Raw genomic sequence first — 14258 nt, 5'->3', positions numbered from 1 at the left:
TATGTTCATAGCAGTATTATTTGTTATAGCCAGAACTTGAAAACAACCTAGATGCCCTGCAATGGAAGAATGGATGAAGAAAGTATGGAATATATACAATTAGAGTACTACTCAGCGGTAAAAAACAATGACATCCTGAATTTTGCATGCAAATGGATAGAAATAGAAAACACTATTCTGAGTGAGGTAACCCAGACCCAAAAAGATGAACATGAGATGTACTCACTCATAATTGGTTTCTAGCCTAAATAAAGAACATTTAGCCTATAATTTGTGATCCTAGAGAAGCTAAATAAGAAGGAGAACCCAAAGAAAAACATAGTCTTCTGCCTTGATATGGGAAGTAGACAAGATTGCCGGGCAAAAACTGGGAACTTGGCGGGTGGAGTGGAAAGGGGCTTAGGGAAAATGGAGTGAGAAAAGTGAGAAGGGGAGGATGAGGGAAGCTTGGGGGAATGGGATGGTTGGGATAAAGGAAGGGTGGATATGAGAGCAGGGAAGTATATATCCTAATTAAGGGAGCCATTCTTAGGGTTGGCAAGAGACTTGACTCTAAAGAAGCTCGCAGGTGTCCAGGGAGATGTCGCCAGCTAGTACCTTGGGCAACTGAGGACAGGGAACCTGAAATGACCCTATTTTTTTATTTTATTAAAAATTTCCGCCTCCTCCCCACCTCCCATTTCCTTCCCCCTCCCCCCATGCCCCTCCCCCTCCCTCTCCAGTACAAAGAGAAATCAGGGTTCCCTGCCTTTTGGGAAGTTCAAGGTCCTCCCCCCTCCATCCAGGTCTAAGAAGATGACCATCCAAACAGACTAGTCTCCCACAAAGCCAGTACATGCAGTAGAATTAAAACCCAGTGCCATTGTCCTTGGCTTCTCAGTCAGCCCTCATTGTCCGCCATGTTCAGAGAGTTCGATTTGACTCAAAGTATTACAGTTTGCAGATTATATGATTGTCTATATAACTGAACCCCAAAATTTGACCAGGGAATTCCTAACACTGATAAACACCTTCCATGAGTTGACTGGTTGTAAAATTAATTTAAAAAATCAGTAGTGGATGCTCTTGTATTGGGGCATAGATGTTTAGAATTGAATTATCATGTTGCTAGGCTTGTTTTTTGATGAATATATGAAAGATCCATCTCCAACTCTTTTAATTAATTTTAGTTTGAAGTCATTTTGTCATATTAGGACTAATTTACCAGCTTGCTTCTTAGGCGGTTTAATTGCAAAATCTCCAACTCTTTACTCTGATCTTTAAGTGAGTCACTGTTGAGGTTAGGAACTAGTCTTTAGAAAGTTAGCTTTGGGCCGGCGGTCCGGCGGGCTGGCAGCTAGAGTGGGTGCGAGAGCCGCCTCCACCGCCGCCGCTGCCACCGCCTCCTCCGCCCGGGCCGTTCGCTGCTGAGCGGGGAGAGCGAGGCGGGACCGCCGGGGCCGCCATGGAGCCCGACTCGGTGATTGAGGACAAGACCATCGAGCTCATGATAAGTAACGGAACGTCATCTGTGATTGTCTCCAGAAAGAGGCCGTCAGAGGGGAACTACCAGAAAGAAAAGGACCTGTGCATTAAGTACTTCGACCAGTGGTCCGAATCGGACCAGGTGGAGTTTGTGGAGCATCTCATCTCACGGATGTGCCATTACCAGCATGGACATATCAACTCCTACCTGAAGCCCATGTTGCAGCGGGACTTTATCACCGCCTTACCAGAGCAAGGCCTAGATCACATAGCAGAAAACATCCTCTCCTACCTGGATGCCAGGTCTCTGTGTGCAGCAGAGCTGGTGTGTAAGGAATGGCAGCGAGTGATCTCAGAAGGGATGCTATGGAAGAAGCTGATTGAGAGGATGGTGCGCACTGACCCTCTCTGGAAGGGCCTCTCAGAAAGAAGAGGGTGGGATCAGTACCTGTTTAAAAACAGACCTACAGATGGCCCTCCCAATTCATTTTATAGATCATTATACCCGAAGATTATCCAGGACATAGAGACCATAGAATCAAATTGGCGGTGTGGACGGCACAACTTGCAGAGGATCCAGTGCCGCTCTGAAAATAGTAAAGGTGTCTACTGCTTGCAGTATGATGATGACAAGATCATCAGTGGCCTCCGAGACAACTCGATCAAGATCTGGGATAAAACCAGTCTGGAATGTTTGAAAGTGCTAACGGGACACACGGGCTCTGTCCTCTGCCTCCAGTATGATGAGCGAGTCATTGTAACTGGTTCTTCAGATTCAACGGTGAGAGTCTGGGATGTGAACACGGGTGAAGTTCTCAACACACTCATCCATCACAATGAAGCTGTACTGCACTTACGCTTCAGCAATGGACTGATGGTGACTTGTTCCAAGGACCGTTCCATTGCTGTATGGGACATGGCTTCTGCCACTGATATCACTTTACGCCGCGTCCTGGTTGGCCACCGTGCTGCTGTCAATGTAGTAGACTTTGATGATAAGTACATTGTGTCTGCCTCTGGAGACAGGACCATTAAAGTGTGGAGCACGAGCACGTGTGAGTTTGTTCGCACTCTGAATGGGCATAAGCGGGGTATCGCCTGTTTGCAGTACAGAGACCGGCTGGTTGTTAGCGGATCATCAGATAACACCATCCGGCTATGGGATATTGAATGTGGTGCCTGTCTAAGAGTCCTAGAGGGGCACGAAGAATTGGTCCGATGCATCCGTTTTGATAACAAGAGGATTGTCAGCGGCGCCTATGATGGGAAGATTAAAGTCTGGGACTTGCAAGCTGCTCTTGACCCTCGGGCCCCGGCAAGCACGTTGTGTCTGCGTACCTTGGTGGAACACTCTGGACGTGTGTTTCGGCTGCAGTTTGATGAGTTTCAGATCATCAGCAGTTCTCACGATGACACTATTTTGATTTGGGATTTCTTAAACGTGCCTCCCAGTGCCCAGAATGAGACACGCTCTCCCTCTAGAACCTACACCTACATCTCCAGATAGCGGTCTGCACTTTGGCCCAATCTGGGTTTCCCGATCTTGAACTACTGGCTACATGGCTACCACATGCCTAAGGGAGTTCGTTCACAGCTGAATTCTGGGGCTGGAGTTGGTTCTAGATGCTGGGTAGACACAAAGCAGCCCCACTCTTCAAGCCCCAACATTTCCCACCGCCGCCCCCGGCTCTACTTGTAGAAGGACAGCTCAGCTTACCACCTGCAAGTAGAGCAGCAGCTCACGTCCCTCCCTTCAGTGAAGAACCCAACGCTTCCGATGCACATGTTCACGTGAAGGACACATGGCCTGTTCAGAAGCAGAGCGACCGTCTGGAGAAGACTTGCCTCTAATTTACATCGCTTTGCACCTTGGTTTGGTACTAAAGTCAGCGTTGCATTCTTGGTGAATGTTGGGTGTTCAGGGCTTTCCTCTCCAGCAGCAGCAGCAGCTTCTCCTTAGACCTTCAGGCCCCTGTATTCTGACGTGCATAGGAATGTGTCGGACAATGGACAGCTCTGGATTATTTTAGTATTTTTGGATTTCACTTCCTTTCTGTACCAGTTTCTTTTAATTTAAAGAATAAGCGAGTTATATTGCCTCTCCACAGGTAATATAGCTGTTTTCTTTTATTAACTGTTCTCTGTTCCCTCATCATTTCTTGGTATTTGGTAGAGTAACACCTTTATCCATGTGCTTGCCTCCTAATTTAAAATACTGTCCCCGCATGTAGATATAATGTACATAACAATGAAGCTCAAGGTTGCCGTGCTGGGCCCGCAGCAGAGACACTACTGCTGAGTGCGCACTAGCACAGGTGGGCGGGACCCTGCTCCAGGGTTGCTGTGACCCTAGAGCTGTCCTGCAGTATTCACTCGCCCTTCCTTCGTTTGTCACGTCTGTGTGCCGTGCTTTCCCATAGGACTGCAGGAGTCTAACACGATGTTACTCGTTTTGTGACATCTGCAGTGGACAGGTATCTGTGTGGTCTCCACGTCACTGTTCTTTTCCTCATGTGTACCCCTCCTGAGAGCTGCGGGTCACTGCATCACGGTGATCCTTGGCTTTTCTGTCCAGCATCCTTCTCTGTGGCAGTAACCCTGAGACAGGGAAGGCAGCCCCGTTGCCGGGGCTCCTGGCTTGGGGCTTTGGGGCTCCCTGCACTCTGCAAGGTGTTGGAGGCTGCTGAGTTAGAGCCTGCAGAGCAGGTCAGCTGTTGAGAGCCCACATTGAGGTCAAGCACTTGTATGTGGAACACAGTCTCAGGCCCCGTCAGCTCTGTTGTCCCTCATCACTTCAGTCCTCAAAGCTCCCGGCGTGAGAGAGACACAGACAGGACATTGGTTGACATGATTTCCCTCTTTCAAGATTAGGTTTTGATTTGCCCCTCACCATTGTTTCCAAAGATCAAGGAATGTCAGTTCCCTTTAAAGGACCAACCAGCTCTCCCTGTGAATGGAGCCTCTTCCCGTGGAAGCACACTCTAGGAGAGAGAAAGCTCTGGGCTCCACTTGTCCTGGCATTGTGATGGCTGTGGGCTCTGTGTGTTGGTGACTTGTTTACTTGGTTGGTGATGCTTTTTAGATATTGGTTTCTTCTCTCTCTCTCTCTCTCTCTCTCTCTCTCTCTCTCTCTCTCTCTTTCTTGTTTGTTTTGATACATCGTTCCTCACATGCTTCTCCATTTGTCTCTGAGAGGTGGGGGCTCAGATATGTAAAAAGAAGGCCCCTGTCCATAACGGGGAGGTGTGAGCACACCACCTCACTCACAGCTCACCATCCGTTTGACAGGAATGCCCAGGGGAGAGGGAGAGGGGAGAAAGTGAGTTCTGGACAATTGGACTTTTCTGTTGTTTTTGCATGTTAAATATAGAGTTCCTGTCGATCCTTGGGAGATCATGGCCTTCAAATATGCACACGACCTTTGAATTGTGCCTACTAAATTATAGCAGGGGACTTGGGTACCCAAGGAATTCCAATTTCGGGGATTACAGTAGTAATTCCCAGTTGTACTCTGGACTTTATTTTGCTAACCATAATTGAGCAACTGTAAATTACTGCTATATTAATGTGTTAAAGCACTGGGGTAGTCTAATTCTAACTGGTAATTAATTATGTTTGCCAATTATCTGTTTGAAATAAATATGTGTCTGAACAGCTATTGAAACTGTTAAATTGTACAGATATTATCATGACGGCTTTGTACTGTGGAATGTGCTTAATAAAAAAAAGTTTGACCTTTGTCCAGTAAAAAAAAAAAAAAGAAAGAAAGAAAGTTAGCTTTGCATTTGGTGCAGCATGGGGACTCTGTTCTTATGTTGTGGCCTGCTACTCTTCTGATTGATGTGACCTATGCCTACTCATCAAAATTTTGCCAGAAGCAGGGACAATGCCCAAGAGCAGTGCAGTTGATTTGGGAGAGTTTACTTGGTGGGAGGGGTCCTTTGAAATAGAATCTAGGGAGTGTTGCATTTTAGCTGGCAGGTAGATCACTCACCAGGTTTTGTAACTAATGTGGCCTATGCCTCAAGACTCTTTTCACATAAGGTAATTTGGGGCAATCTCAAGATGATAGCTAATACTAACTAGGACACTATTTCAAACTGTTAAGTCCTCCTCCTCCATAGGGAGATTCCAGAGGATGTTCCCCATTCTCCAAGTGACTACCCCTCTTTGATTGTCATGGTCATTACATGTTTTGGTCCAATCTGAGCCAGAATAGACCTCAAAGACACATACGCTGAGTGTCACTTTTCTCACCTTCCTGATACTAATATCAGGGATGCTATGATGTCCACAAAAGATATAGTGTAGAGTTAAGGAAACAGCATCATCAAGACATGTTTCATCCTGACTTATGACAGTCCACTAAGGTACATCCATCACCTGCTTCTTCTGACTCTATTGGAATCAGAGCAAAAGCCAATTACCAGCTGAAACAAGACAGGAAATGGAAGCACCTGTGGTAAAGGAAAATAAGCATGGGTCAAAGTTCTAAGTATTTCTTCTGGGTCATAGAGACCATGATAGCAGATGGAAGGGGTAATGCATGAGTTAGTGACAGAAAGAAAAGTCTACTTGACATTAAGTAAAGTTTCTCTACTTGGGATGTTCCTCCATCCTGGGGAAGCCCCACCACCACTTCACATTCCAATACAGTCCAAGGTGAGCCAAGAGAAAGCAGAGATGTAAGGAGAGAAGAAAGAAATGTAGCTGAAATCTCAAAAGTGGTTTGGTATTTGTTTGTGTCCCACAGGCTGGGAATTAATTTCCATATCTGTCCATCAAACCAAGGCTTCACCCAAAGGTCAATGCTGTCATTTCAGCGATCTGCTACTCAAGACCTGTAATTTTCTTCACTTGGGTCTTATGGACACTAATGACTGAGTTCTAGTCAAGGGAGATATAGGATTTACAAATGTTAGTAATGAAGTTTTGGATAAATAACTTCTGTCAGGATATCCGGGGCTCTCCATTGTTAAGCCAACAGTATTGAAGCAACTTTGTGGAAGAGCTTGAGGTTTGACCCTGGATTCACGTGGTTATCTGAGATGGATATTATCCCATCACCTGAGTAATATTGAGCATACTGAATAAAGCCACATGTGATGTCTCCAAAGAAATGGAAAAATCCTCATGTATAGCAGGCTCTAATATCTGGCTTTTTTTACCTCAGTTGGACAGATCCCAACCAGAACTGGGGGTTTAGATTAGTAGAAGATTACTCATGTAGCATACACAAGCCCTCATCTATCACTAGCATAACAAACAAATATTCTCAGTGAACTATCATGTGTAAACTGAGCCTGAGTCTGAGATGTTCCCTGACTTCATCACCCTTAGCTTTTCTAGAAGGAGAAGACCCCCCATTCTAACTCAGTGCTCAACTTTGCTGCATGTGCTTGTGCTAGAGCAGCCTAGTTATCTGTGTGTGGGGTCGTTATCAATACCCAAGAGTGGATGAGTGTAGCTCTATATTTCTGTATGTAAGTAGTTATAGCCATGAGGAAACAGAAATTATTCACAGTTAACATTCAGGTTGATTGGGTCACTTTGGTTGTAAGTCACTCATTTCCGTATTATATGCTCACAGGATCCTGTGTCAGTTTTCACACTGAATATGTGAAATCCAGTTGCCCTGCCACAGTTTCAGCCTATAATCTTCTGAGAGGTTTTGACCATTTATCGCCCACAGGTAGGTTGTGTTCTGACACTAACACATAGGCTTTCAGGCTACTGTCATGAACTTCATTGAGATTAATATTGCTGCTTCTGATAATGGCCTTTTGTAACAGTGCTGCAAAGATAACAGAGATGACTTGCTGTGGGACCTTTGACCCTTACAAAGACCTCATTCAACCATTGTTGGTCTTTCTAATATCTGCCTTCGATCCTTGTCCTTACTGAACCTGGCAAAAGATTAACCACGGACATCCCAAGTGCTTAGATTAAAAGCATGTGCCACCACTTGGCTAGTAAGGTTTCTTTTTCAAATGTGGATCCCTCGTCTTGGGTGCATAAATGTTCACAATTTCTACTTCATCTTGATGGATTTTTTTCTTTTATGACTATGAAACATCTTTCTTCATCTCTTTTGATTAATTTTATTTTGAAGTCTATTTTGGTAGATATTAGAATAGTTAAAGCAGCTTGTTTCTTAGATCCATTTGAATGGAAATTTTCTCCCAACCCTTTACTCTGAAGTAATATCTGTCTTTGAAGTTCAGGTGTACTCATTGTATGCAGCAGAAGGATGTATCCTGTTTTCATTTCAATTCTGTTATCCTGTGTCTTTTTATTTGTGACTTGAGTGTATTGTATTAAGGGATATTAATGACCAGGTATTGATAATTCCTGTTATTCTTGGTTTTGTTGGTGGTGATGGTAATGTGATTGGATTTGCTGTTGTATTAATTTTCTATTGCCTGTGTTTTGTGGGTGTAGCTAAGATCCTTGGGTTGGAGATTTCCTTCTAATACATTCTGTTAGGCTGGATTCGTGGTTAGGTATTGGTTAAATATAGTTTTGCCATGGAATACCTTGTTTTCTCTGTCTATGGTGGTTGAAAGCATCACTGGGTAAAGTATTCTAGGCTGGCATCCATGATCTCTTAGTGTCTACAAAATGTCTGTCCAGGATATTCAGCACTTCAGAATCTCCATTGAAAAATTGAGTATAATTTTGATAGTCCTGTCTATATAGGTTACCTGACCTTTTATTTTGCAACTCTTAATATTCTTGCTTTATTTTGTATGTTTACTGTTTTGATTATTATGTGGCAAATGTATGATTGGGGGGGACAGATTATTTGGTGTTCTGTAAAATTCTTGTACCTTCATAGGCATTTCCATCTTTAGGTTGGCAAAGTTTTCCTGTATGATTTTGTTGAATATATTTTCTGTGCCTTTAAGTTTGAGTTCTTCTCCTTCTTCTATCCTTAATATTCTTAGATTTGATCTTTCCACGGTTTCTTAGATATCACGGATGTTTTGTTTTAAGAATTTGTTGGATTTTACATTTTTTTGACCAATGAATCAATTCTCTCTATTGTATCTTCAATGCTGGAGAGTCTCTCTCTCATTTTTTTGTATTCTGTTGTTTATGCTTGCATCTGTAGTTCCTGTTCTATATTTTCCATTTTTAGAATTCCCTTGGTTTCTGTTTTTTTATTGCCTCTATTACAATTTTCAATTCTTGAACTGTCTCCTTCAGCCATTCAACTGTTTTTCTAGGCTTTCTTGCTTTCTTCCAAATGTTTGTTTGTTTTTTACTTCATTTCCCCTTTAAGGGCCTCTATTATCTTCATACTGTTATTTTAAGGGTTTTTTTTTTCTACTTCATCTATGCTGGAATGTTCAGGTCTTGCTGTTGTAGAACCACTAGGTTCTGGTGGTGACATTTTGCTTTTTATGTTGTTGAATATATTGTCACACTGCCATTTATGCATGTGGGTTTTTTGTAGTTAAAGGTATAGGTGTTGATTTCTTACTCAAATTAGTGCAAGTGGTGTCTGTGCCTCAGAAGGTCATTTTTTCTCCAGTCAGTGCAGGTGCAGCCTGTGCCTCTGTGGGGACTCTGATGCCACTGGGAATGGTGTGGAGTAGCCTGGTAGCAGTAAGTAGTCTTGCCTGATGTCTTATTCTTGAGCTCTTCTTCCAATTGGTGTGGGCTTTGCCTTCAAAGACCTATTGTGGAGCTCTTCCTCCAGTCAGTGCAGTGGGTGATGTGCCTCTGGGGCCCTTTGATGTAGCTGGGAATGGTGGTGGAGCAGCATGGCCATAGGATACTTTCTTGTTGACTGGCTGTAGGGAATGCAATGGGGAAAGGTTTGATAAGTGCTTATTGAGCTAGGTCTTAGAGAACAAGGCTGTCCAATCCAGAGACCAGTTACTCACATCTACCTCCAGGCGGTGTGAGGGTGCGGTTCCTCCAGGGGCCTCTGAAAGAGCTTGGGATGGTGTTGAAGCAGCCTGCCCACAGGAGACTTAATTGATGACTGGCTACTGGGGCTGAGATGTGTGAAGGAAGGGCAAAGAAAGTGCCCAAGACCTAGGGCCTATAGAGTGGGATTGTCAAACCAGGAGAGCAGTCACTCACCTCTTCTTCCAATCAGTGCAGGTTCAGGTTGTGACTCCAGACCCTGGGCCCTATGTTGCAGCTGGAGATGGTAGTAGGATAACCTGGTGGCAGAAGATTGCCTGCTGACTGGCCGCAAGGAATGCTATTGGTGGGGAGGGGACTCTTTCTTTCTTCTCATGAATTTGGTTACTTTTATTGCATGTATATCTCTGAACCACAAGTATGTCTGGTGCCCACAGAGCCAGAAGAGGGCAATGGATACCCTGGAAATGGAGTTACAGATTAATTATGAGATGTCATGATTGTGCTGAAAGCAGAACTTGGGTCCTCTACAGGAGGAATTGGAGTTCTTAACCACTGAATCATCTCTTCTGCACTCCAAGGTGAATGTCTTCAGAGGCAGACCTGATTGGTAGAAGGCACTGTGAAGGTGTAAGTCATAAACAATCCCACACCAGTTTGGAATTATGATTAATAGGGTGGTATTTATTTAAAGGGGAAAAAACTTACAGATCACCGTCCCAGACAACAGCCCTCTGCGCAATTAGGAAGAAGTCTAGTCGCCGGAACCGGAGCTGCATCCAAGTCATATTGCCTTCCAGAATTTCTCCTACAGGGATTCTAATGCAGAGGGAAGATATTATTTTAGAGTGGATATTTATGCCTAATAAACCAAGTAAAAAATTAAAAACTTATGCTGAAAAAGTCTCTGAATTAATTATAAAAGGTAAGCTGAGACTTCGTCAACTAGCAGGTATAGACCCAGCAGAAATTATAGCGCCTTTTACTACTGAAGAAATAAAAAAGTTATGGGAAGACAATGAACCATGGCAAAGAGCTTGTGCTAAATTTTTGGGAGAAATTAATAGCAACTATCCCAAAAGTGGTAGACTTAACCTCATAAAGAAAACTTCTTGGATTCTTCCTAGAATTGTACGTGATGCTCCAATAACTGGAGCCCGTACGTTCTATACTGATGCAAATAAATCAGGGAAAGCAGGTTATAAGTCAGATGAATTGAGTAAGGTGGAACAAAGCCCTTATAATTCTGTCCAGAAGGCAGAATTATATGTCATTCTTATGGTGCTAAGGGATTTTAAAGAACCTCTTAATATAGTTACAGATTCACAATATGCAGAAAGAGTTATCTTGCATATTGAAACCGCTGAATTTATACCAGATGACACAGAGTTGACTTCATTGTTTATCCAGGTATAAGACATAATCAGGAACAGGCTTTGTCCGATGTACATAACACACATCCGGTCCCATACAGGTCTGCCTGGTCCTCTAGCACAAGGCAATGCTGAGATTGATCCATTATTGATTGGAAGCGTGTTGCAGGCCTCAGAATTTCATAAAAAGGATCATGTCAATAGTAAAGGCCTAAACAAAGAATTTTCCATTACATGGCAACAAGCTAAGGACATTATAAAGAGATGTCCTACTTGTTCTTTCTATAATCAAACACCGTTGCCTGCAGGGAGTAATCAAAAGGGTACTAAGAGAAATGAAATCTGGCAGATGGATGTGTTCCACTTTATGGAATTTGGTAAATTAAAATATGTACACCACACCATAGACACGTATTCAGGTTTTCAATGGGCTACTGCCTGAGCTCAGAAAAGGCTGATTCAGTAATCACGCATCTATTGGAAGTTATGGCCATCATGGGAATACCTGCACAAATAAAGACAGAAAAAAAATGGTCCAGCATATGTATCTAAGAAAATGAAACGCTTTTTTGCTTATTACAATATAAAACACATTACAGGTATACCACATAATCCCACAGGTCAGGCAGTTATAGAAAGATCAAATCGTACTATAAAGGATATGCTGAACAAACAGAAAGGGACCGAAAATACTCCCAGAAATAGATTATATAATGCTTTATTGACCTTGAATTTTCTTAACGCTAATGAGAAAGGAATGACAGCAGCAGAAAGACATTGGATAATGGAAAAGTCTGCTGAACTAAATCAACCAATTTATTTCAAAGATGTGCTGACCTCTCAATGGAAGCCAGGAGATGTGCTACGTTGGGGAAGGGGTTTTGCTCTTGTTTCCACATGAGAAGAAAAAATGTGGATACCATCAAAATTAATAAAGGTTCAATTTGAAGAGGAGAAACCTCTTGGAAAGGAGAAATGACAACTCATCCACAATGATGATATTCCTACAGGTGGTAAGAAAAACATACAGAATGGGAGCAGGGTTCTGTTCTTATCTCCACAGGAAAACACTCATCTTTGAAAAATTCAAGGGATCCTGGATGTTTGGATACTGACAGATGGAAAAATACCTGCCCAATAGGAACTATCAATAAAACTGAATAGGTTGTGTAAGTAAAATATACTAAACCATATTTCTAAATTTATAGAGCTGGTTTTGAAGTTGGACTCTGGCTCAGTCCCTCTCCAATTCCAAGCCTGTTGGTAAGAGAAAAACCCAGAGTTTCTGGAGTTTCTGTCTCATGTCAAGAACCATGATAGGGGACAGAAAGAAATATGAGTTTAGAAAACATCTTTGCTTTTTTCATATCTATCATACTTTTCATTGAATATATCTATCATGCCTTTCATTGAATATATATATATATGTTTATATATGTCTATATGATTAATGTTTAAGTTTTTCACAATGAACAATGAGTTTTTCCTGAAGTGACATTTGAAGTTTTCAGGAAGAAGATGGGGCCCCATAACAACGACTCCACCTGGTTGATATGACGTCATGATACTGATAGCGCTACTACAAGACCTGTTTTGGGTACCAGCTGCACAAGACAGTTCCAACTTGGTTAGCTGAAACAGTGCACATCTTATACAACATTCTGGCCAGACCTGCACAAAATACTCAGAGACTATTTGCAATTTGAAAAGACATTGATCTTGAAATTTAACCATCATTTTACTTTCACAGGATCCCCCCGAAAGAACATCACCCCCATGACAGCTGGAAGTAACTCTAGAGGACGATGTCCCCTCTCCCAGTAAAGTTTGCCCTTGGGTTTAGGGACATCATTTAGGGGTTGATTATAATTGGTATATGGTTGAGGGTTGGAGAAGCAATTTTATAAGCTCAGGGATCATTTGAAAAAAAAAAGAGGGATAATAGATTGGTACTTGTTGGTACTTGTGAGTTATAGTTTTGAGACAAATGTATTGGTATCGATTCTTATATATTGATACAAAGTGAAATTATATTGACTATTGTATGCATGCATGTTTCTACCTCTGTTTAAAAACATTTTTTATGTATTGACATATATTGTATTGAGATATATATATATATATATTGTATATATTTTGACTTTGAAATTTCTTGCTTCATGGAAATGTCTCTGGATACTATGGGCCTGTAGGCCGAAGATGGATGCCCCAACGGTACAGAGAAACTTTGGGTGACTGTCAAGGCAGCGAGATGTCTCTGTCATTTCTAGAGTTTGAAAGTTGCTTATTTCTTGTTCGCTTAGGTAATATTATATCCTTCTGGAGTCTTTGATGGAGTTAAAGAATATATAGATAGTTATAGTTTTCCTTAGTTATGATAAAGATAAAATAGATGTAAATATTGTAATTTTTACTTGATAACTGTTTTGTTATATGTAATTTTTCTATGTTAAAGTTAAAGCCTTCCTTTTTTTGTTTAAACAGAAAAAGGGGAAATGATGGAGGAAGGTCATTGGTTAAAAAATAAAGAAACTGCTTGGTCCTCATAGGTTAGAACATAGGTGGGTGGAGTAAACAGAACAGAATGCTGGGAGGAAGAGGTAGTGAGCAGATACAGGGCAGCTCCTCTGAGAGACAGACGCCATGCAGCTCATCGCCAGGGCAGGCGCAATGAAGCTCCGACCCAGGATGGACGTAGGCTAGAATCTTCCCGGTAAGCGCATCTTGGGGTGTTACACACATGAACAGAAATGGGCCAAGCAGTGTTTAAATGAATAGAGTTTGTGTGTTGTTATTTTGGGGCATTAGCTAGCCAGGACCAGGAGCTGGGGCAGGAGAAACGCAGCCAGCAGCTCCTACTACAGCACTGAACAGGATCTTTCTGGAACTATGAATGGAAAGGACAGGTGTATTTTGCAGATCTGGATTAGAAATTTAGAAGTCTAATTTTCTCCATATGACACAATTGTTACTAATACCCAGGATCTAAGTTCGATCTCTGAAAACATTACTTTTCTAAATAGTACAATGAGGTATGATAAGAGACAGATGATATGTTGTTTGAAATCAGTGACTTCCGGACCAGAAAGAGCCCTGTGTTCAATGCATTATCCATTGGAAGAACGAAAGCAAAGCCATGCCCTTTGCCCTTCTGAATTAATGACAGTGGATGCCAGAAAACAAATAATTTTCTGTCTTGTAGGTGGGCTTGGAAATCCTAAAATTTTGTAGGTCTCCTGAAAAGGCAGGTAGTTGAGATCTAGAGTCAAATCAAACTGTGCAGTTCTCACTTCCTGTAGTAGACATTCACTCAAGCTGCTGATGACTCTAAGATTCACATCTCTGAAAACCAATTTACTCGCTCCACAAACACTTGACAGGGCCTAAAGACTAAAGACACTGGAAACATGACTGTACACAGACAGCTTGACTATCACCCACGGCCTGCTTGAGACAGATGTACACACTGAGGTTTCTGTGTCTCAGTTTCTCAGCCACAGGAGGTATGGTGGATGGATGTTGTCATAGAGATAAGGTAGCCTC

General features: G+C 42.3%; 1 protein-coding gene across 1 annotated transcript; it reads left to right on the top strand.

Annotated features, from left to right (window-relative positions):
* The first annotated feature begins 1327 nt into the window (after positions 1–1327).
* LOC130870293 (F-box/WD repeat-containing protein 11-like) lies at positions 1328–5203 on the top strand. Its single transcript, XM_057762957.1, has one exon. It carries the CDS (start codon positions 1445–1447, stop codon positions 2969–2971), a length of 1527 nt encoding a protein of 508 aa, XP_057618940.1. The 5' UTR covers positions 1328–1444; the 3' UTR covers positions 2972–5203.
* The last annotated feature ends 9055 nt before the right edge of the window (positions 5204–14258 follow it).

Source organism: Chionomys nivalis, chromosome 2 (assembly GCF_950005125.1).
Source record: "Chionomys nivalis chromosome 2, mChiNiv1.1, whole genome shotgun sequence".
NCBI lineage: Eukaryota > Metazoa > Chordata > Mammalia > Rodentia > Cricetidae > Chionomys > Chionomys nivalis.
The sequence above is the reverse complement of the archived record's forward strand: the minus strand, read 5'-3'. Positions and strand labels throughout refer to the sequence as shown.